This window comes from Raphanus sativus, chromosome 4, assembly GCF_000801105.2.
Source record: "Raphanus sativus cultivar WK10039 chromosome 4, ASM80110v3, whole genome shotgun sequence".
Lineage (NCBI taxonomy): Eukaryota > Viridiplantae > Streptophyta > Magnoliopsida > Brassicales > Brassicaceae > Raphanus > Raphanus sativus.
In genome coordinates, this window is record NC_079514.1 from 38,375,095 (window position 1) to 38,398,498 (window position 23,404).

The following is a 23,404-nucleotide window of genomic DNA, read 5'->3' on the forward strand; positions in this document are numbered from 1 at the left end:
ATTTTGTACTTTAAGAAATTCTGTCCCGTGTGTTTTTGTAGACCAAGGCCAATTAAGCTCTCACATATTCCTTGAGTTTATTTCTAAAACCAAATGGATGATTTCTCAGGAAATATTAGAGAGAAGCGGGAGAGGTATAACTCAGAAACTGAAAGAACTCAGCAACTCAAGAGCTCACTTTCTCATGCTTACTATAAAAACGGTGCAAAGAATACTAAAAGAAACGGTGCGCCCTCTCCCATATGTCTATGTCTTGTTGTGTAAGAACAATGTATTACTGTCGGAAACTGAAAGTATACTTCATTGAGCTATATAGACTTCTATAATGCACAGAACTGGAGCATTACGAAATTACAATGTATCATATTCATGTCAGTAGCACGAAACCTCTTTAATCTTGTTGTCTCATAGTCCAAGGTCTTCTTTAACAACACAAAATTCATATACCAAGCATCTCAGCCTAACAGATGATTTCTCAAGTATATTAGTACAAAAGAGCAGAATTTTAACCGAGACACAATGTAACCGACCGTCGAAGATGTTATTAGGTGATAAACTAACAAACGGAAAAACACTCGGATCATCTCAGTTTCAAGTTCTCAAGTCAAAAGAGCAATAAACTCATCAATATTCTTGTCGGAAGTACCTCCTTCAGAGATAGCCTCACGAGCCAACACCTTTAACTTCTCGACATTTTTCCTCATCTCTTTCCCTTTCTCTCCTTCCATAACCTCAACAATGCATCTCGCTATCTCTTCCCTACTCGCAAACCCTTCTTCATCAGTTTCACTATAACCCCAATCTTCCACACATCTTCTATAAACTTAGCGTTCGTGGGCTGATCCGTCCACTGAGGCATCCCCACCAATGGAACCCCTAAGCATAACGCCTCCAACGTCGAGTTCCATCCACAGTGCGTCACGAAACATCCAACAGAGTCGTGTGATAAAACCTCTAGCTGAGGAACCCACTTAGCCACCAATCCACAGTCTTTCTCCAAAGCTTCTTCCACAAAACCAGACGGTAACTTGCTTTCTACGCCTTGACTTCTCGGTTCTCCGTAACTTTTTGGGTCCTGATAAAGGGCTCATTATCTTGGGCTTTTGGGCCTCTTTTAGTTGATATGTGTTTCATTAGAAGTAACTAGAGCTGTTAAGGCTTTTGTAAACATTTTCTTTCTTTATTTTAATATTAAGAGTTTTCAAAAAAGGTTGGGGTGGGGGTGGTGGGGGGAACCATTTGATTTAATTCGAAAGTGTTTTGAAATCCGACCCGGACCTGCGGTTGAACTGGTAAACCCGATGACCCAAAATAAATCCGGTTCAGATTTTGGGAAAAAACCAAAACTTAAAAACCCGTAAAAACCCGGAAAAGACCACTAAAACCAAAACCTGGTACTGGTTAAACCAACGGTTGAATCCATAAAATAACTTTTTTTACATTTTTTAGTTTTAATTATATTTTTAGATTCTGTTTTATTTTCTAAATTTTCAATTAATAATTTTGAATCATACATAATATTAATTAATTTTTTTAGATTTTGATGAAGATTTCACTATGCCATCAAAAGAAAAGTGAACGCTGATAGAAATGATCAAAATTAGTTGATGTAATTTGGTGTTACTTTATGTTTGTTATGAACAATTTATTACAATGATGTTTTATTTTTGGTTTATTTTGGATTTGAAGTTTAATTTATTATTCATATTAAACATTTAAATATTTATGCATTTTATATCTTGCTATTTTCGAGATGTCATTACTATTAATTTGTTACAAAAAAAATAGTCGAAACTCTTTTTTTGATATTTTGTATATTTATACATTTTATGTTTTTAAAAACAGTTAGAAAATATATAATTTTAGTTTCTATATTTTTTTCATAGCTAATATAAACAATATATAATAAAACTAGTTCATTTTTAATTCATTTTTTACCCGTAGTTTACCCGCGGTCGATCTAGTGACCCGGTGATCCGGCAAACCGGTTCGGTGTTTGGGTTGGTTTTAAAAACCCGTTTTAAAAATGAGAAATGGAGGAAAAAAACCATTGTAATATATAAATAAAATAAAAAACTATTAGGATAGGGTTTTCAGTATTGTCCAAAAACTAAGTCATTAGGGTTTTCAGTATTGTCCAAAAAGTAAGCCATTAGAGCCGACTGAGTCACCGGCGAGTTCGGCGACACGAGATGGAGAAACCAGAAGCCCAAGCCTACTATCGGAAGCCAATCAAGCCGATCCGTTACATGTTAAGGGAACAGAGACTCGTCTTCGTTCTTGTCGGCATTGCAATCGCCACCGTATGTTTCACGCTTTTCTCTCCATCCTCCACCCAACCCATTCCAATTTACAACTCGGATCCGCTTGAGAGGTTGGAGACGAGCTCTGGAAGCAACGAAGGCCAGTTTCTCGGGAAATCGTGCTTACCGATGACGGCTAGGGCTTCGCTGAGCTGGCTCTGGATCCGAGGGGAGGAGGAGAGCATGAGGGAGACCATCGGAGAGAAGTCGGAGGGAGCCACCGCGAGCGGAGGTGGTTCTTGAAGTTGACGGCGGCGACGAGACGGAGGACTGCTAAGCCGTAGTTAGGCAGATCGGCCGCTTCCGATAGGAATCTCTCGGCGGCGCGACGAGGTTCGGGGACGGGGGAGAGTGTGTGGAGAAAGCACTGCGAGAGTCTCTGGGGTTATGATAAGGATCGAATACGAACGAGAAGCTACTGGTAATGGGATCGGTGGGAGGAAAGATCCCTCTGGGTCTGAAACTCAACGTTCTTCGTGTGGTGGTGACCGGTGGGGCCGGTTTGCATCCATCCCCTTCATACGAAACGACGTCGTCGAAGCCATACCGAGGTTGTTATTTTATAATATTATTATTATTATTTTTTTTAATTGTTATATCATAGTTCTGTTTCCCGCTCCGTCTCCATATTCGTTTTCTTTGTGATCTGCTACCTGATAATCTCGCACCACACTCTCTTGTATTCGAGTTTTCTTTGGGAATTGCTAATCTCGCTCTCGCTCCGCCTCTCCTTCTCTTTCAGTAACTTCATTGCCTATCATTGTAGTTGATCGCCATAGGAACGAGCTACAATCGCTATAGAAATTCAGTTACTTATTTAGTGCTTGTAGTTAGGGTTCTAGTGCTTTTATCGTTCGATAACCTAATAGATTCTCGCTGTTTGCAGGGGGATCGAAGGAACTTAATCAGGACTTAATCAAGACGTAATCGCACCATATCTCTCTCCGTCTCTTCTATTTCGGTACACTTCAAAATTCCAGATCTCTCGTACTCGATCTGAAGTTATAGCTATTCGTAGTTGATTTATGAATAGCATTGCTTATTCGTATTTAGATTCTCAAGTTATAGCTTAGTTGATTCTCAAGTTATAGCTCTCTTCTATTTCGGTACACTTTCAAAATTCCAGATCTCTCGTACTCGATCTGAAGTTATAGCTATTCGTAGTTGATTTATGAATAGCATTGCTTATTCGTATTTAGATTCTCAAGTTATAGCTTAGTTGATTCTCAAGTTATAGCTTAGTTGATTTTGATTCTGAATTTTGATTTTGATTGCCGTGTAAGTCAGCTGATGTCGTCTAGTGTGGAGATTGACCAAGTGAGGGCCACGGTTTTCCGTGACCGTCTGATATCTGCGATGAAGAAGTCTGGTGAAAAAGATAGTGATGCGCTATTTTCTCGCTATCAGACCTATTTTGCTGACTTTTTCAGCAAAGAAGAGGTGCAACATAAAGAGGAAAATCTCGTTGAAATTGAGGATCGGATTAGCAAGTCAGAAACAGATCGAATCTTCAACGCTTTGGTCAGCTCTATAGACGATCCCAGTAGATTGAAAAGTTACGATAGACACTCGAAAAGATGTGCAGCAAAGAGAGAAAAAGCAGCAGAGAGAAGAGAAACAGCTGGAGAAACAGCAGTAGAAACAAGAGAAACAGCAGGAAAAACAGGTCAGAATATACTGACCGACGATGAGCTTGTAAAGCTGTTTGAACCAACTGACAAGGAGAAGCCGAAGAAGAAGAAAAATAAGAATAAGAAGAAAAAAGAGGAGGAAGGTCCTGTGGGTGCTTCTGCTCAAGCTCAACCTGATGCGAAGAAGAGCGGCTCTGTGGTGGCAGCTGCTGAACAAGTAAACCAAAAGTATTCTCCGATTAAAGTACCCTCTGGTGACTTTTCTCCGATGAAAGTACCCTCTGCTCAAGCTCAACCTGATGCGAAGAAGAGCGGCTCCGGGAGATGTCACCAGAGGGTACTTTAATCGGAGAATACATTTGGTTTACTTGTTCAGCAGCTGTCACCACAGAGCCGCTCTTCTTCGCATCAGGTTGAGCTTGAGCAGAAGCACCCACAGGACCTTCCTCCTCTTTTTTCTTCTTATTCTTATTTGACATCTCCCGGTACAAGGAGCATCCCACAGTTCTCTTCTCTCTATACCAGGCTGACATCATTCAGATTGATGAGGAAGGGTGGTACTCAATCACGCCTGAAGTAATTGCCAAAAATCAAGCAGAAAAATGCAATGGACAATTGGTTATAGACGCATTCTCAGGTTGTGGTGGGAATAGCATACAATTTGCACTAGTGTAAGACCTTTTCCTTTCTATAGCTTTTAATTTTGATTTTTGAAATGTTTTGCTGAAACGTTTTTTGCTTTAGCTGTCCATGTGTGATAGCCATAGATATCGACATGAAGAAGATCGAGATGGGACAGAACAATGCAGAGGTTTATAGGGTAGCTGATAAAATTGAATACGTATGTGACAGCTTCTTTCGTTTGGCTCCAACACTTAAGGTAGTATACTTTCTCTTCGCTTAGCTCCACCCCACTATAACATCCTATTGTCTAATTTTTATATAAATATTTGTAGGAGATATTCTCTTTCTATCTCCTCCATGGGGAGGACCCGGATATGAAAGGAGTGGGGATTTCAAACTTAACATGATCAAACCCGTAGAAGGGCGCTTACTGTTTGAGACTGCGCTAACCATCACGAAGAAGATCATCATGTATTTACCTAAAAATACTGATCGAAATGAGTTGGAAGAACTCACTTATCTTACCTCGCCTCCTCTAGATATCGTGGTAAGTCATTGTCAATACGACTACAAGATTATTTCTGTCTTCACTGTTTCATGACGAGTTAACTTTTGATGTTGTCATGTTAGATTCAAGAAAACAAGATTGGAAGCAGAATCAAAGCGATAACAGTGTACTACAGTGAAATAGTATGTGTCTTAGCAAATTTTTATATCTTGTACAATTTCTCAATGACTGGTTATCTGTTCACTAAGAGGAATTGTAGGTTTGTTACTGTTCTGTTAACTCTTGATGGTTTTGGTGATTCAGATTGAAGATAACACTCCTGGAGGAAAAGGCAAAACGAGTTATTTCAGGCAAAAAGTATATGTCTTGTGCAAATTTTTATCACTCTTGATGGTTTGTTACTCTTTCATCTTTCCTAATAACATACTCAATGGTGCAGATAGATGAGGCCGATTTGCGAGAGGGGGCAAAGTATAAGCCACCTCAAAGAAGACGTTAGGGATGTGAGAGAAGAGAGGGCAATAGGTTGGTGCTTTGGTGCGTGGAAAATGTCTGTTTCTGTGGGCATTAGTTTGGGGCTAGTGGATGGTTGATTGTGAGAACATTGTTGCATGTTGAGAACATTGTTGCATGTTGCATTTCGTTACCAAAAACATCCTTTACCAAAAACAAAAAGTTCTATGAGACTAGTAGATGTAGGGTTTTAGTAATAAAACCTCAGCTAATTTTGAATCGTATAAAAATCAATTAACTATTTCATCCATTCCATAAAATAGTATTTTCAACTTTTAAAAATACTTACAATAATTATATGATACCAAGAATCATTTCTTTGTAGTATTGTAATTTCAAAATTAATGTTTTATTTCATAACTATTGTTTAATTAATACTGATGAAATAGGTAAGCAAACAATGTTTATCAATTAATAAATTTATATATTTAAAAATAAATAAAATTTAAGCATAGCTTTTTTATAGAATAAAATAAATATCGTAACTAAAGTTGAAAAAAATTGACTGAATAGAGAAATGCAGCATTTTTTATTAAAGAAAACTGTGATTCATTTTGTCTTCATCCAAAAAGTTGTGTTTTAATTTAACAGAAAATGAAATATTAAAAAAAGTATATGTTAATAATTGAAGTATTTTTTAATTTTAAAAATAAATAAAAATTTAAGCATAGCTTTTTTATAGAATAAAATAAATATCGTAACTAAAGTTGAAAAAAATTGACTGAATAGAGAAATGCAGCATTTTTTATTAAAGAAAACTGTGATTCATTTTGTCTTCATCCAAAAAGTTGTGTTTTAATTTAACAGAAAATGAAATATTAAAAAAAGTATATGTTAAAGCAATAATTGAAGTATTTTGTAATTTAAAATTAGTTGAAAAGTTTTATCATTTATATCCTATAAAATAATAAAACAGTACAGTAATTCATTTCTTTTGAAAGGAAAACTATTAAACGAACATTTATGAAATGTTAGCTTAAAACAAAGAAGCTATTAGCCGTTGCGGGATGAGGTGCACCGTTGTGAGAACCGTCTCCTCTTCCCCACCACTGGCTCCTACCATCAAGAGGATGATGATGTCCATAGTTTTCTTCTACTTCAGGTTGGGGCTGGCGAAGAATGCTGTCTCTGAAGAACTGACCCGACGTGCTTGCTTCCATATCTCCACCACGGACTCCCAAGTTAGGAGGCCAACAGTCCGCAGCGTTTGGAGTTGGAGTAAACAAGAGTTCGTTCTCTCTCTCCACCGGGCGGTGATGATCAGTTCTGTTGTGAGGCTGAGAAGTGTAGTACCAGTCAAGAAGGTAAGGGTGGTTCCTCTGGTCTGAATCAATCAGCCACATGGAATCAGCGTGACTGCGTGGATTCCTTGGAACGTCTCTGTATAAAACGCTGTTACTATTATCTATATGACCACCAGCACGAAAGATCGGAGCTTCTCGCCACGCCCCCCTGCTAGGAGAAGAGTATGTGTGTCTTGTGTTTATCTCTTGAAGCTTTCGGTCCCGGAAAGTTCTGAGATTGGATAGAAACTGCTTCCCTAGAGAATCTGATTCCCAAGATGGATAACTACTCTGGAAACTGCAAAAAAAAAAACACTTCATTGTTTATATATAGAGAGGACATAACACTGAACACTTAGAAAATCAAAAATAATGGTTCAAACCTCAAGAATGATTTCTCCATTTTCCCCTGAGAGCTTCTCTTGTCACGAGACACATTACACGGTGAACCATACTTAGCGTTACCATGGTTCTCGAAGTCAAAAGCACTAAAGCTGCAACAGGAATACCCCAAAAAAGATCTTAAAAAGTGTTTTTTTTTTTTGCGAGAAAAGATCAAAAACAATTCTTTAGAAGAACCAAACCTGCATACGTTGCCTACACCTTCAATATCAACTGTGAAATCTCTTATGAATTGCAGTATATCATCAACCTGCTGCAAAGGTGAACTCAAAATGTGTTAAAACTTCTTAATACTGATGTGGGATCTCTATACAGTGTATACACACTAGCGCAAATGACGAGATGTTTATACCTTTGGCACAACAAACATCAGCAAAAACGGTGTGATGAAAATGGAAGCTATCTCCTCCAGCAACATCATTCCTGTATACTGCAGTGAATGAACTTCTATTAAGAACCATTTATCCATTAAGTAAGTAACAAGAACATTGTGTAGCTTGGTGCCTGAAACAGGGTTTCTAACTCCAAACGGACATCATCTTTGTTCTCCTTACCACGCCACCTCTTAGGCATATAGTGAGTGTGTTGCGCCACCGCAGCCATAGTTCCCACCGGATCGAGGACCAGAAGCTCATCCGAGACAGCAGCCCGGCTAATGGCTGTAATGGTTCTGAACACAGCAGCATACCAGAACAGATTGCGACCGAACATCTACACAAGTAGTTGCCACACACACACAAACAAATTCAACAATGTATCTATACTAAACGCTTTTCTTTTGTGTCGTTAAGGATTTTTTTCTTCTTACATGGCCCTCTACAAGTGATTCTTCGAGAAACCCAATGATGATTAACACAGCCGCAAAGCCGCCAGACACAAACGAGACGAACTTTGCAACGATGGAGATGATAGGCGAGGGGAACTGGTTCAGATACTGGGACGCGTGTTCCGCGCTGCTGTTAATCCTATGCTTGAATAAATGATCAACCTGTTTGCAGAAACAAAAAAAAAAAAACAGATTAGAGAAGAAGGCAACAACAACACTGAAGCAGTTTTGTGAAGTTAACTTACCTCATTGAACTCCCTGAAGAGCCATCTAGACAAATTGGACCATCTTCTAGAAGACGCAAGTGCTCGGATGATTGTAGAACTGTTCAGCATGACTTAGGAATAGATACACCAACACGAAGATGACAAGGAACGGTGACAGCAGAAGCATAGCAAGCCCAACCACAAACAGCCGCTTCTTGAGCGTTTCAGGGTTTGATACAAAGTCCCTTCTAACACGAAAATTGCTGCAGAATCAAAACGTCTGAATTAGAAAAACGACAATACTCAGCATGTGGAAGGATTGTAACTTTCAGATTAGATCAAAGATTAGCATATACCAGTCGAACATGCTCTGCAATATGCACCAGTTAAGAGTCCACTCAAGGGTCATTGTCAACACGAGGTGAAAGATGACTAAAGGACCTTTGTTGAGTATACCAATCAAGTAGTTTTCTTTCCGCATAAGTCGCATAACATTATCATGAGCTGAAAGATCCTTAACCACACAAAGACGCTGCGAGCTTTGCAGCTGAACAACCTTTTCAAGTGGGCCAATTGCTTTTAAAAATATATGAAATCAGTAATCAGTCGGGATTGAGATAAGAACAGAACGAAGATATATGAAAGTGTAAACATAAAAGCTCAAAGAAAAAGAGAATAATAAAGCTACTGAAATAAACTCTGATCAAAACCTCAGTTTGTTTTAGTTCGAATTGGTTATTTTGGTTTGTAAATAATGCCGAGACGTATTATTTTATTTTGATTATTATTGATTAACTAAACATGCAAAATACATCAAATAACAAATTACTTTATTTTTTATTATTTTATTTATGTTTATTTAAAAGTTTAAGTTGATTATAAAATATATGAACATATGTATTAAATTCCATAAAACAAAGTATTATAAATCAACCTAATACATATTAAATTCACAATGATTACTTTATTAAAATTATTTTCTAAAAATATATAATATTGTATTATAATATGAGTTAGTTAATAAAATAATATAAATATATATTTCAATTTTTATTAAAAAAATACTTTTCACAAATCTAAAATATGAATATATTAACATCTCAAATTAATGTTTTTGATTTAGTTCCCAAATTTAAAAATGAAATCTAAACTTATACACAGGTAATAAAAGTAAAAACGAAATTTCTCATAAATTATTTTCATAAATTTTTTGAATATTTAAACTAAGAAATTCTATATAGAATAGTGAAATGAAATTAACACGTTGTGCTGACATCATTAATCACACTTGGTGACGTAAACATGAGCGAGAAGAATGTGAAGAAAATCAATAATAATAATAAATTAAATAATAGTAGGAGAAAAAGGAATCAAAGAGACGACCAAGTCAAGGCTCAAAGGGGGGGGGTTACCTTTTCCTCTAAACAATCTTAATTTTTTTTCTTCTTCTTGTTACGTTGTTGAGAAAAAGGAGACGAAGCGAAGCGGAAGCGATCAATCTCTCTACTTACTCTGATTCGCCCCGGAGAGAGAAGAGCCATGAAAACCTCTCTCCGACGCTTGCGAGGCGTGCTTCACAAACACGAATCTAAGGATCGGAGAGATCTTCGATTTCTCGTTCAGAAGGACGAGCTCGCCCAGGCTTCGCAGGTCTCCCAATCGTCATCTCTCTCTCTCTCTCTCTCTCTCTCTCTCTATTGTCTTCGTTTTGAATTAGTTTCCAATTTAGGGCTTAGTGAGAACGATAATAGCGAATGGTGATTGATTTCACGAGAAGTAGCTGTGTTAGGTTGTGGTGGTGATGGATCTGTAACAATGTGTAGTTTGTATGTGAATTTTTTTTGCCAGGAGGTTGAAGAGATGAGAGATTGCTATGATAGCTTGCTCTCTGCTGCGGCTGCTACTGCTAATAGCGCTTATGGTAAAATCCTTTTCTTCCTTAAATAACGTGTAGATGGTTGATTAGTAGATATAGCTCTAGAACTTTGCATTGTTGCATTCTCGTTTGGCTAGTTTAATAGTAGTGACCTTTAAGTTTAGCTCCTTTGCATTTCATTCCTGTTTTATGGAGATGAACCTCGTCTACCTGTTAGTAAATGTTATTTATCCTTATCGTTTGCAGATTTCGTTTGCTTCTTGCAGAATTTTCTGAATCTTTGCGAGAACTTGGTGCTTGTCTTCTTGAGAAAACTGCACTTAATGATGATGAAGAGAGTGGTAAGTTCTGCCAAGGAGTTTTCTTGAAATTTACATCGTTTTATTATTTTCCTTATTGATGTTTAATCGTTTGAGCCAGGGAGGTTCTCCATTTATCCTGCTTCCAAGTTTTCTGCCCTTGAAGCTTCTTTTATGTTGCTTCCATATAATCAAAATTTTTTGCTTCTCTTATTTCTATGCAGGTAGAGTGTTGCTTATGCTTGGAAAATTGCAGTTTGAACTGCAAAAACTTGTTGATAAATATGTGAGTTTTTTTTTTCAGATCTGGTGCAAACTGGTTCAACTGATTTTTTCCTTTGTCTGAGCACCAAAAGGTGAATTAACTATTTACATTGGTTATTCAGCGGTCTCATATATTCCAAACAATCACAGTCCCCTCAGAGTCACTTCTTAATGAACTCCGCATAGTTGAGGTAGAGCGTTGTTTGATATCCTTGCTTATTCAGCCCTTTCAAGTGATGATAATAATGTGTTTTAAACTGTGATGCAGGAAATGATGCGGCTTTGCGATGAGAAAAGGTTGTTTTCGCGTTGCCATCTTTTTCATTTCTAGACACCTACACATCTATGACCGTACCTGAAATATAAAACACATATTACTGTAATTAAAAAAACAAAATAAAGAGTCTACGTTGAAGATGAGTGCCAATATTTGTTCACTTTTTAGAAAACATTAGTCTAGACTTTCGCTCATGTTACTAGGCAAAAAGTAATTCTAATTCATGGAACTTTAAACTTTCAGGGATGTTTATGAAGGCATGCTTACAAGGCAGAAAGAGAAAGGGAGGTCCAAGGGTGGGAAAGGAGAAACTTTTTCGGCGCAGCAACTACAACAAGCTCACGAGGAATACGATAACGAGACAACTTTGTTTGTGTTCCGCTTAAAATCTCTGAAACAAGGGCAAACACGTAGTCTTTTGACTCAGGCAGCACGGCACCATGCAGCGCAGGTTTTCATCCTGACCCATGTCTTGTCCTTCTGTTTCGATCACCAGAGCACCGGAGTTAATATTCCTTTTTATGTGTTTCTGCAGTTATGCTTCTTCAAGAAGGCTCTTGATTCCCTTGAAGAAGTAGAGCCACATGTAAAGATGGTAACCGAGTCGCAGCATATCGATTACCATTTCAGCGGATTGGAAGATGATGATGAAAACAACGACGAAGATGATTCTGAGGTGAATGATGATGGAGAATTGAGTTTTGAATATAGAGTGAATGACAAGGACCAAAATGCAGATTCTTCACCTAGTGTCTCCTCACAGGTAATTTTTTTTTCATATATTTACAGTTCTGGTGATATTTCCTGTTTATCCGTTTGAAGATCGGTCATAGGGTAGTGATACTATGTATGCCATTGCCAATGCTTGTCCTAACCGTGACCAACTTAATGCATGCAGTTGGGTCAATCAGACATCACATTTCCACTAGTTCCAGGAGTAAAAACTGGGCAGGTAACATATTACTTTGGATCATATCTTGTCTACTTTTCCCTTCAAATGACTCAGAAAATTTCTCAGGATGCTCATTGTTCAATGATGTTTTTTTCTCATCAGGAAAATGTGGAAGCAAGCTACGGGAGATCTCGTTCTTATAGGAGAGATGTTAGGATAGAGAGCCAGTCAGCACCCCTTTTTCCTGAGAACCGGACAACTCCTCCTTCAGAGAAGCTTTTACGGATGCGATCATCTCTGACACGAAAATTCAGCACTTATGCATTGCCAACACCTGTGGAATCAGCTAAAAGTCCCTCATCTATTACGCGTCTAGGTAACACCAACCACATGACTTCATCTAATCCTGCAAAGGCAATAACAAAAAACATTTGGCATTCATCCCCGCTGGAAACTCGTGGACCCTCAAAGGTTTCTTCCAGACCTATGACAGCCTTGAAAGAACAAGTTCTGAGAGAGAGTAACAAGAACACATCTTCTCGGTTGCCTCGGCCTTCGACAGATGGACTCTTGTACTCTCGTATCGGGTCACTCAAGAGACGATCCTTTTCTGGTCCAATTACAAGTAAACCATTGCCTAACAAGCCTCTCTCTTCAACGCCTGGTTTATACTCGGGTCCAATCCCAAGAAGTCCAGTCTCCAAGTTACCGAAAGTGTTGACATCGTCTCCAACTGCTTCCCCTACATTTGTCTCAACCCCGAAAATAAGTGAGCTCCATGTGCTTCCTAGACCACCACCACCACCACCAAGCAGCTCTGCTAAGTCTTCGAGGGCATTTGGATATTCAGCACCTCTGGTTTCGAAGAGCCAATTGCTTAGTAAACCTCTTATTTCAACTCCACCATCTCCTCTCCCAATACCACCTGCAATCACTCGTAGCTGCTCTATACCTACTGGCAACCTTAGAGGAACAGAGTTAGATATGTCTAAGACGAGTCTGGGTGCTAATAAGTTAAGCACTGCCTCCCCTCCTTTAACCCCAATGTCATTGGTCCATCCACCTCCATCTGCTATTACCGAGCATGCAGAGCACCCAACCATGTCCAAACAAGAGGTATACCATAGATTCTCTACACATTTCTGAACTGTTCAGGTGTGATAATCCGTAAGCGTTCTGATATTTGTTCTAATGTGTGAATTATTGCAGAGGAGGACTTGAAGGTGTAAGTTGTTTGTAGCTCTGCCTAAAAGCTTGTAGGAGGAGGAAGACATTCCCTCTAGTTGCAGATATGTAAATATCTCTCCTGTTTTGTTCTGACAATGCTGAAGAAAAAAAGAAAGAGAGCCAAACAGTGACAAGGAATTGCCAAGTAATTTTTTTGTTTTTTATAATCATTCAGTGGTTTATAACAACATTACGATTATTTATTGGAGTCATTTATAACAATGAAAAACTACGAATTTTCAAATAAGTATAATTGTTGAATTAGTTGGTTGCTAAATAGTCAGATTCTCCAAATGGTTACCACTCTTTAGTAAACATCGAGTTTGACTTATTTGATAAAGAACCCTTGGATAAACTCAGAAAGGTAAAGAAAAGCAGTTTCAGCTTCAAGGATACAAAGACATCTACGACCAAATCAGACAAAATAAGACAAAAGCAGGCACATTAACCAGCTGACGATCGATAATTAACGTTTACAAGGTTGGTGATGTAGAATAAAAGAGAGTTGGTAGCTCACTTATGGTTTCACATGTTAACCTAACGTTGAAGAAATACTTAAAAGGATCTTTAGTCTGCCATTAGACCATCTCCGACAGCTACACTATTTTAGTGTTCAAACTATTTTATTTTTAGTGTGCTTTTAGCACCAAATTTTTTTTCATCTCCAATCACAACAATAGATATCACACTATAAAGAATATTTTTTATTATTATATTATTAAATAACATATTCTTTTAACTATTTAGTATTTTTGATAAATACATATTATTCTTATAAGTTATAACATACACAAGTAATTTTTTTTTTTTTTTGCAAATTTATTTTCTTGTAAGCACTTTTTATGTTTGTTTGGTGTTTTTGGGTACTTTTATGTATTTTAAATAAATTTTATGTATTACATTAGTTAATAATTTATATTAACTAAAGTTTAGAAAATACATAAGTATTTATGATAAGTAAATTTAATATCATAATTATATAACATTGAATTTTATTTGTAATTTTATAAAAATAAACATAATCGATTAAACTACTTAAACACTAAAAATATTAAAAAATTATTCTGTCACTATAGTGTTACACTATATTTAGTGTAGTATTCTTGTAAAAACAGTAAAATACTATAATGCCTTTGAGTTTACCGTCACATTAGAGAAGAAAAGTAAAATTTTAACAATATAATTTTAACAATATAGTGGGGGTTGTTTTCACATCTCTTTCGAGATGCCTTTACATAATTTCTAACAGTTTATTCTATTTTTTTCTAAAATAAAGTAATTTTATAATATATTTAATTGTTGATCCAGTGATATTTTATTTTAGAGTGAAATGAAAGTCTTTATTTGAGATATAAGAGACCATACCAAAATAATAAATAAGAAACTGAATCATGAATACTCAGCAAAAAACGAAATTTGTTGGAACATCTCCAATACAAATTTATTTTTACTTCTTTATTTTTTTAAAAAAGTAGAAATATTCTATTATATAGTGAAATATAAAAATATCATATTTTACTCTACTTTTAAAATGAAAAAGTAAGATTGCTCTGTAAAATAAAAGGTAAAGTTATTATATGTTTAATTCTATAATAAAATAACTCTGTTATGGAATTATACTGTTGGAGTAAAAATTATTTTATAATAAAATTATTTTATCTTTTAAAAATATATTGAGAAAAGTATGGTTTGGATTGGGAATTGTCTCATTGAAACTAAAAAAACAAGAAAACAGAGAGCAACGTGGTATATTTGGTTTCGGTAGAGAAGGAGAGAGGAGACCCACACATACAAACACACTTTGATGTCACTTTCGATCTGAAACATCTCTATCTCTCCTCAGAGATTCCCTTCTCAGGCCCCATTGTCTCTCTTTCTCTTAAGTTACAACCTACAACTAAGAACCTCTCTTTGCCAGCAATACCATAGCATATATTTAAAAAAATCTTAGAGTTGATTACTGTAAAAGGCACATTTTGAGTTTTGATTACAAGAAAAGACACATTGCGCTGGTGAAACACATTTTTTTGGATCTAGTGGGGTGGTTTCACGTTTATGCCCTTAATGAAGCGAGACTTAAGTTTTTGTTTGGTTATTGTTTGGTTAGGAAACCGGTTTGCAAGCTGTCTTTATGCTTTATTACAATAAAACATTTGCCAGCTGTTTAGGGATCTTTCCCTCACTGTTAGATGAGATAAAAGAAATTTAGATCATGCGGTCAGATTTAAAAGTCTTTGAGCGTTGGTTTTAACAAGGACGTAAATTGAATGCAGATCTGTTCTCTCGTTGGAAAAAAGAAAGACAATTATTTTTCTGAGGATTGCGCTGGAGAGAAACTTAGGTTAATTTGTGCTTTGTTTCTTTCTCCTAGAGGATAGGAAGAAATAAAAGTGTTTCTGGGGACGAGGAAACATGTTCAGGCGAGTTGTGGACAAGAAAGTTGTAGACAGGTGAGTTATGGACATGGGATTTGTGGACAGTGGAGTTGTGGACATGGAGGATTGTGATCAGGGGGAATGTGTTCGAGGGTGTTGTTGGCTTGGAGTAGGCTTTGAGCCATTCGCTGGAAAACATGTATGTGGTGAACAGCTAGCTTCGGTGGAAGGCGATGGTCCGGTGGGAAGAAAAATTATGTCAGATGTGGATGCCAACATGTCCACAAATAAAAAAAAAAGAAGTTTCTCAAATTTGTGGACAGGGAATCGAACACATACAAACAAGACGAATTGAAAAAAATCTATCATCATCAAAAATTCTCATTTTGAGGCGACTATTATGTCATACAAAACAAATTAAGAAAAACTATAATCAAATTTACACAGGGTCACAAGAAACCGAAAAAAGAAACAATTGTTTTAACCACAAATAGAGAACTAGTTCTTTCACTATCTGAAAACATCCAAACATGGATTCAAGCGTTTGATGGTAAGGTTTGAGAAAGACTAAAGCCCAAAACTTTGATTTAAGAGGTCATTTGATGAGAGACCAAAAACCAGTACTAAGTGCCTACTCCAAAGTAGACAAAACACATATTCACATATTATTCCAAAGTAGACAAAACACATATTCACATATTCCTCAAGCCCAAGAACGTTCCAAATAACACATATTCACTCCAGTACTCAAGTGCCTACTCCAAAGTAGACAAAACAAAACATGCCAATCACCAGCAGCTCCTAATTCGTCACAAGTATTTTGTCGAACAGCTTACGTGCGCTTCTTCTTCCTTCGCTGAAACTAACCAAGAGCAGCAGCATCAAAGTTGTCTGGTTTGTTGTTTCCTACAAAAAGATAAGAAACCGATTGTGAATGTGATAATTTTACTGAAGAGAAAGGTTGATTTTTTCCTAAGAACACAAAATTTTATTCAAGAAATCAAAAATTAGTGAATGTCGAAAATCATCCAAAAAAACGAAAAAACAGTGAAACAAACACGAAAAGAAACAGTGAATCTCAATATGAAATCTTGAAAACCATTATAAAATAAATCTGGAACTCAACGCAAGGATCTAAGAGATTGGTTTCATAACCAGATTCGAGAAAGAGTTTATGTCAGATTACTTAACCTCGCATGTCTGAGGATGTATACGCCGTCGTAGAAACTACGCCCTTTCAGATACGTCGCCGGAGAAACTAGGGTTTACAGACACGCCGCCGGTGAAACAATGGTTCTCAGAGTCTGTCGTGAGCATTGGGAGAGAGATACAGTTATTGGGTGGGATTGTAGAGGTGAAACAGGTGAGTCTGAAACTAGGGTTTGTTAGTCTCCGCCGTTAAGCTGGGAGAGAGATAAAGCATGAGAAAAGAGGGGAAATGAGGGAGATAGATCGATAGGGTTTCATATTAGTTGGTCTGGTTATATTTGGTTTAGGAAAAAAATTGGTTTGGTTTGGTTTCATTTATTATAAGGGCTTGCATGTCTTTAACACATAAAAAAGTACCTCTCAAGTGAGATGTGCTTTTGTTTGAAATTGAGAACTCAGAATGTGTCCCGGGGTGTAAAAAAATCAAAATCTTATTGAATTAAGGGAAATCGGTAACAGCAAAATTAAAAACTATATTTAACTAAGAGCAGGCTCATCGGTTAGTGGCATTTTTTTATGTAAAAGGCGCATCGGTTAATTTTTCATTTTTAAGTTCTTAACACTAAGTTATTATTATTTTAATAGAGTTTAAATATACATTAAATTTTTAATTATTTTTTGAAAAAGAAACCATCCATATAGTGATACATAAACAGTATTTACTAAACACATAATTTCTTATGAAGTTATGGTGGTATGTGTTTTAAGAACAGATTGCTAACATCTTTCCTTTTTTATTTCTTTTAATTATTTTATTTGTTACAAATCCTATCAAATCTCCTCGTTGAAGATGGCCTAAATCACTATAGTAGTACAATAATTAGAACATTGTGTGTATTATATACATTGTTGTTCTTTTGAGGATACATACTAAAAGTCTAAAACTAATTTTTGTATGTTCAATGTAATAAAAAATTACATTGTTGTCTTTGATGTAAAAGCCACATAATTTTTTTTTGTTTGTTTACACCCATTTTCAAATCCTTTTTAATTTCTTCAACACAATTTCTTTAGAAAAGTGATTGTAACTAAAAGAGATTTTACACTTTTCACATGTAATAACTTAATTTTTAAAAAAGTCAGTTCTAAATTCCTCAAGTAAACTTTGTTAGAAGTTAAATGTATTGTTCTATTATATATGTTATATAGAACGACAAACCTTCTAAATACTCTACAGTACAAAATAAAATTGTTTTCATATTTCGAAACCTGTACTATCATACCATTTTATATAGTATGGTTCAATCATAAAATTTATATATCAACCCTATATTCTATTTTGACAATGTTGGTTATACAAATGATTTCAGTTTAGATTATGTGTTTGTCTAAAGTGATGCAATTTATTAAAGAATTTACTTTGTAATTCGGATATTATTTAGTAAAAACAGAGTTTGGTTTTGATTCTTTTATATTTGAACGAATGCATATTCATATAATATAGTTTGATTATAAAATTTCTATATTAACCATATGTTTTATAGTTGACAATGTTGTTCATGCAAATGTATTTATAACTGAGTTTGAGTTATGTATTTGTTTAAATTTATGTAATTTAATTCATAATTTACTTTTATATTTTGATTTTTTTATATATTTTTATAATACATTTGTATATAGTATAGTATGGTATTTTATTCTAATGTAAAGACATCTCATCCAAAATTCATTTAATTGACTGTTACACTATTTTTATGGTTATTTTCTTATTTTTTGTCTGCTATTGATACTAAGCAAATTCATCTTTGAATAATATCTTTTTCAAAGCTAAAATTCTATAATATTATTTGGTAAAAGCAAAAAAAAAATATTTTTGAAAAATGTTAAATTAATTCAAATAAAAAAACTTTTGATATAGTGTATATGAGTCTCTCTCTTTTTGAATTTTCTGAAATTTAAACTCAACCACGTAAATAGAAAAAATCGTGAGACTAAACGCAAACCACATCCCCATTGCATTCTCACTTCACTTACTTCCTCCTCTTCCCAGTGATGAAATAACTACAAAAATCATTTCTTTCTAGGAAAAAAAAAAGTAATAACAAAACTGGATTGGACTGGTTCTGTCGCTTTCCCTTTTTACACTTCCGACAGATTCCTTTGGCAATTCTCTCTTTCACTATTTTCACTATTTTTTGTTTTATTTATTTTTGAGGTTAAACATATTTACGGAAAATATCATTTGCCTCCAGACAATACATATATTTGTCTATCACAATCTCTTATCTTTTGTATTTTTGTACAAATTGAAAATTGTAATAGTTGTCTTTGCATGTGTGGGTGTACGTATGGCCGTATGGGCATATCATGGTATGCGTTTCTTTGACCAGTTCGTTAATAAAGGTTACATTCTTATACATATATATGTGATAGTCTGATAGACGAACCTAATATCTTAGTTAACCCCACTATAATATAGCATGCTTGAAAAAAAAAATATATACATAGCATGCTTGATGTTTGTACCTAATATGTTAGATAAATTGATCAGAAAAGAATTATATAAATTGTGGAGTATTTCTTATTTTGTTAACTTCATTCCTTGTGTATATATTGTTATGTTACATAAACTGATAGTGGGAACGTGGTAATGGTCAGCCTTTGTTTTTTCTTTACGTGATGTTATTGACTTTATTATATACTAGTAAGATTTGTGTGGTGAGACAACTATAATTTTCTTTATCACAAACTTAATAATTGCAGCTAAAGGTTGATAGCATTATCCACGAAAAAAAATCGGCTTAAATGTTGACATTTTGCCTAAACTTTCTTTATAGTTTAGTTGACTTTTTATTTTAAAAATCATTATTTTACAATTATTTTGCTCCACCCATCATATTGCATTATGAGGTTAATTTGGCTATTTATAATTGTCATCTCATGACCAGATTCGTTTCATTTTTGAGGTTAATACTTATTGTCGCATAGTCACACCGTCCCGGGATTATTATCGTGTTATGTTACTGAGTTTTAATGTATGCACCAAACACCAAGCCTTCAAAATTTTAATACTCCCTATATCTAAGACAAAGTGTCATTTTTAATATTCTTATTTAGTGTACAGCTAACTAAATAAAATTATTTAAACAAAAATTTATTGGCTATTCAGAAGGGTAAAATATATTAGATATATAAAGTCACTTTAAAAATATAGAATAACACTCGTTTGATTTTTTTTTTAAAAACATTAGAATGACATTTTGGAGTAAGATTATTCAATAAGAAACCTCAAGCCTTTGTTTTTGAGCTGTAGTAATGTAAGAAAATTGTGAAATTCGAAGAATAGAAAAAAAAAAGAGAAAACGAAATAACAGAATAAGGAAGTTCCGGCATTCTTTTCGATATCTACGTTAATTATATTTTAATTTTTACAGAATTTTTCCTTCTTTACTAATTTTTTTAATTAAAAATCCTCAGGTTAGCAACTTTAACCCTTCCCAAGATTTATTAAACTATTCTCTCTTCTCAAACCGGCCACTAACCGATACAACAACAAACACGCGCAACCAAAACACTCACGCGTAATACCCCGCGCGTGTGCGTAATTTTCAACTAAACACCGTAACACGGACGTGAGACAAAGTGCGAGGCGAGCCTCTGTAGTCAATCACCTTTGTGTCCTGACAGTTACGGGTCTAATTTCTCCTTTTACATACGCGCGCGTGAACTTAACAACAGACTCCTTAAAAATTCCGAAATTACCCCTCACTATCTTTCCTTCCTCAAAAAAAAATATTCTCTCATCAAAATCTTCTTGTTGTTACTCTTTTCTATCTTTGCGCCTTTGAGGGAGAGAACGAAGATGAAGGCACCGAACATGGAGACGGTAACGAAATATCTGGAGAATATTTCTCTCAATGATCGGAGAAGAAGAGTCGGAGATAGGCTTGGAAGATCGTCGTCGAGGACAGAAGAGAGAAGCAATGAACACATACATCCCATCTCAGATAGAACACTGGAGCTCAATTCTCACTTATCTCTTCCTTCTCACTGGGAACAGTGTCTTGATCTCAAGGTAACAAAGAGAAAAAAGATCTAATTAATTAGATTCATCCTCTTCTTCTTTTTGCGTTTTCTTTTTCCAGCTTTCTTTCTAGGTTAAATTAATCATCGCAGAAACTTCGAACTCGTGTCTGGTATCTTATTTTGGATTTTGCATTAAATGCATTTTTTCTTGTCAACTTCTGATGCATTTATTGGTTTAGTATTGCTCTCTTCATAGGTTTTTTTTTTGTTATAGGCTTTGTGTGCTAGGGAAAAGAAGTTTTCCTTTTTCAAAAGACCAAAATAAAAAGGCTTACATATGAAAAAAAAAAAACAGTTATATGTATCTTTTTGCAGAAATTTTTGAAGGGTTTGATAACAAAAAACACTTAAGTTCTTGGATAGATTACCAAAGATGGATTTTACAGCCATTTGATGATTTTTAACATACCTTTCAAAACAAACAAATATTTTTTTTTTATCTTTCTTGTTCAATGAGATGTCTAAGAGATCAAAGCCTATACTACCAGAAACTTATATATAAAAAATTACATAGTCATTTGCTTATTTATAGATCTAGGACCAAACCGTTTTGTCTTAGCACAGCTTAGTTGCATAATAAAGGAGAGTACTAAAGAAAAGGAAAATAACGAATATAAAAACTTTATCTTCGCATTAACCGTAATATTATATATCAAAAGGAGCTACGTTGATTACTTTCTTGACTGAATTCTAGAGTTGTGTTCTTTTTGTAGACCGGTGAGATTTACTACATAAACTGGAAAAATGGAATGAGAGTGAAAGAGGATCCAAGGAAAGTGATGATGAAGGCAGATAATGACAGTGCAGAATCATATGGAACCTTGTGCTCAGAAGAAGATAGCTCGTATTACGATAGTGAGGAGTCTTCATCAGCATCATCTCCATCATCAAGAGAGAATCAAAAAGAGGATGAGGATGAAGATGATGAAGTCGAAGAAGAGGAAGATGAAGAAGAAGATGTGCTTGTGGTTGCTGGATGTAAAGCTTGTTTCATGTACTTCATGGTCCCTAAGCTTGTCGAGGACTGTCCCAAATGTGCTGCACAGCTTCTTCACTTTGATCGACCTCATTATGCTTCTTCTTAAAACATCTCTCTTTGTTTCCACGTTTTTCTTTCGTTTTTTTTCTTATGAGAATTTATTTTGGTTTTCTATTTTTTTTCTTTAATCTTCTATTTGTCATAATTTAGTGATTTCTCTTTCAAGTGGGTATCTAACAACAAGTTTCAATGGCAATATTTACAGACGGCGGTATAACCGTATAATGTTAAAATGAGTTTGGAATTTGGGAAAGAATGTAGCAATTACATGAGAGTTGTGTTGTGTTTGCCGTCACGAGTTGAACAGAATAAATAATGCGTGAAGGGATGTTTAGGAACAGTTGTTGCATTAAAGTTGGTCAATGAAATGAGCCCTCAGGAATCAATCGCTCCTCTTAATCTATGAAGATGAGTGCCAATCATAATGATTGCTACACGTGAGTCCACATTTCATGGTTTTCTTTTGTTGCATCAAAATCATTTTTTTTTAAATTAACGGAAACAAAAAATATTAATTATTAACTGGGATTAGTTGGGAATAAATTATACTCCACAACCCTTTAGCTAAAAGATGGAAAGATATGTTGCTGAACAAAAAAAGATGGAAAGATATGATAATCAATATTATAGCTCATTGATTTATCATCAGCTTGGATTAGTTCGGCTCAATCTAGTGTGACTCAAAAAGGTGTTCCCCTTTATTAGTTTAAAAAAGGTTTTTTTTAATAAAAGATTAATTTGAAATAACAATAAAGTTTATTCAGAATATATACATCACACTTTTATATTTGACTTCGAATGGTATAAATGAAAATTTTCGACGAAGAAATAATATTTTATATTGAAAGTTTATTATATACTCCCTTTATATCAGTGATGTTTAAGATTTTTATACAAATATTAAGAAAATATAAATTTTTATATAATTTATTATGGTTACATAAAGTAACATTAAATAAAATTAATTCAACCAATGAAAAATATACAGAATTTTGTAATTTGTCATATATTTCAAATGATATTAAATTTTATGTAGAATTACGAGAACATAATGAAACAAAAATAAAATCCTTGAAACTCATTTAAAGTGATACAAATGGAGTATATTTTAGAAATACATCCATCCTCCAAAAGTGTGAAATAAATATATTTCTCAAAAATATTGAAACTAAAATTCGGTTTTAAACAGGGTAGTTGTGATTCGGAATCAATCAACTCAAGTACTACTTTAGCCTCTTCAAAAAAAAAAAAAAACTCAAGTGTTACTATTTTCTATTAAAGTAATCTTGAACCAAAGTGACCAAACTCTGACATAGACCTATCAAACCAAATTTATTTGGTTTTGTCGACAAAGAGAAAACAGAGTTTAATACAAAAAGAAACTCTGATGAGACCATACTAAGCCCGAAATAAATTCGGTTATTACTCGCCTCACATATTAGTTCACATATGAGTGATTGACCAAAAAAATGAAACGCTGCTAATCGGTTTGGAATTCTAAAATCAAGCCGAACCAGAAGGCATCGAACCAAATCGGATTAAACCGGAATAAACTGCCAAGTAGTTGTCAGTACACCCAAACTGCCAAGTGGCATTCACTCGACAAAACCAGTTAACAACTTAT

General features: G+C 34.9%; 3 protein-coding genes, 1 long non-coding RNA gene and 1 pseudogene across 6 annotated transcripts; 3 read left to right on the forward strand and 2 right to left on the reverse strand.

Moving 5' to 3' along the window:
* The first annotated feature begins 2,047 nt into the window (after window positions 1–2,047).
* On the forward strand, window positions 2,048–5,820 carry LOC108855178 (uncharacterized). 2 transcript variants are annotated; one of them, XR_008945367.1, is made up of 8 exons: window positions 2,048–2,854; window positions 3,190–3,264; window positions 3,587–4,605; window positions 4,679–4,814; window positions 4,891–5,105; window positions 5,189–5,248; window positions 5,370–5,423; window positions 5,506–5,820. XR_008945367.1 is itself a non-coding variant. In XM_057009617.1 (8 exons), the coding sequence occupies exons 4-8, from the start codon at window positions 4,710–4,712 to the stop codon at window positions 5,563–5,565; spliced, it is 495 nt and encodes a 164-aa protein (XP_056865597.1). In that variant the 5' UTR covers window positions 2,063–2,854; window positions 3,190–3,264; window positions 3,591–4,605; window positions 4,679–4,709; the 3' UTR covers window positions 5,566–5,820. The 2 variants fall into 2 exon arrangements, 1 of the variants encoding a protein (XP_056865597.1); XM_057009617.1 differs by having other exon boundaries at window positions 2,063–2,854; window positions 3,591–4,605; window positions 4,890–5,105.
* Window positions 5,821–6,413: 593 nt separating this feature from the next.
* Window positions 6,414–8,888, reverse strand: LOC108850925 (autophagy-related protein 9-like; annotated as a pseudogene).
* Window positions 8,889–9,704: 816 nt separating this feature from the next.
* Window positions 9,705–13,395, forward strand: LOC108855552 (uncharacterized protein At2g33490). Of its 2 annotated transcripts, none has more exons than XM_018629399.2 (11): window positions 9,705–9,946; window positions 10,145–10,217; window positions 10,439–10,513; window positions 10,696–10,757; window positions 10,858–10,926; window positions 11,004–11,032; window positions 11,256–11,463; window positions 11,548–11,775; window positions 11,911–11,964; window positions 12,067–13,020; window positions 13,114–13,395. In XM_018629399.2, the coding sequence occupies exons 1-11, from the start codon at window positions 9,836–9,838 to the stop codon at window positions 13,123–13,125; spliced, it is 1,875 nt and encodes a 624-aa protein (XP_018484901.1). In that variant the 5' UTR covers window positions 9,705–9,835; the 3' UTR covers window positions 13,126–13,395. The 2 variants fall into 2 exon arrangements, with proteins under 2 accessions (XP_018484901.1, XP_018484902.1); XM_018629400.2 differs by having other exon boundaries at window positions 9,889–9,946; window positions 10,419–10,513.
* A 2,654-nt stretch (window positions 13,396–16,049) lies between these two features.
* LOC108851477 (uncharacterized) lies at window positions 16,050–17,142 on the reverse strand. Its single transcript, XR_001949316.2, has 2 exons — window positions 16,698–17,142; window positions 16,050–16,412 (listed from the first exon to the last, which is right to left on the reverse strand). It is a non-coding gene; the product is annotated as an uncharacterized LOC108851477 (long non-coding RNA).
* A 3,303-nt stretch (window positions 17,143–20,445) lies between these two features.
* LOC108849802 (protein CURLY FLAG LEAF 1) lies at window positions 20,446–21,976 on the forward strand. Its single transcript, XM_018623408.2, has 2 exons — window positions 20,446–20,730; window positions 21,455–21,976. Exons 1-2 carry the CDS (start codon window positions 20,518–20,520, stop codon window positions 21,824–21,826), a joined length of 585 nt encoding a protein of 194 aa, XP_018478910.2. The 5' UTR covers window positions 20,446–20,517; the 3' UTR covers window positions 21,827–21,976.
* Window positions 21,977–23,404: the final 1,428 nt, after the last annotated feature.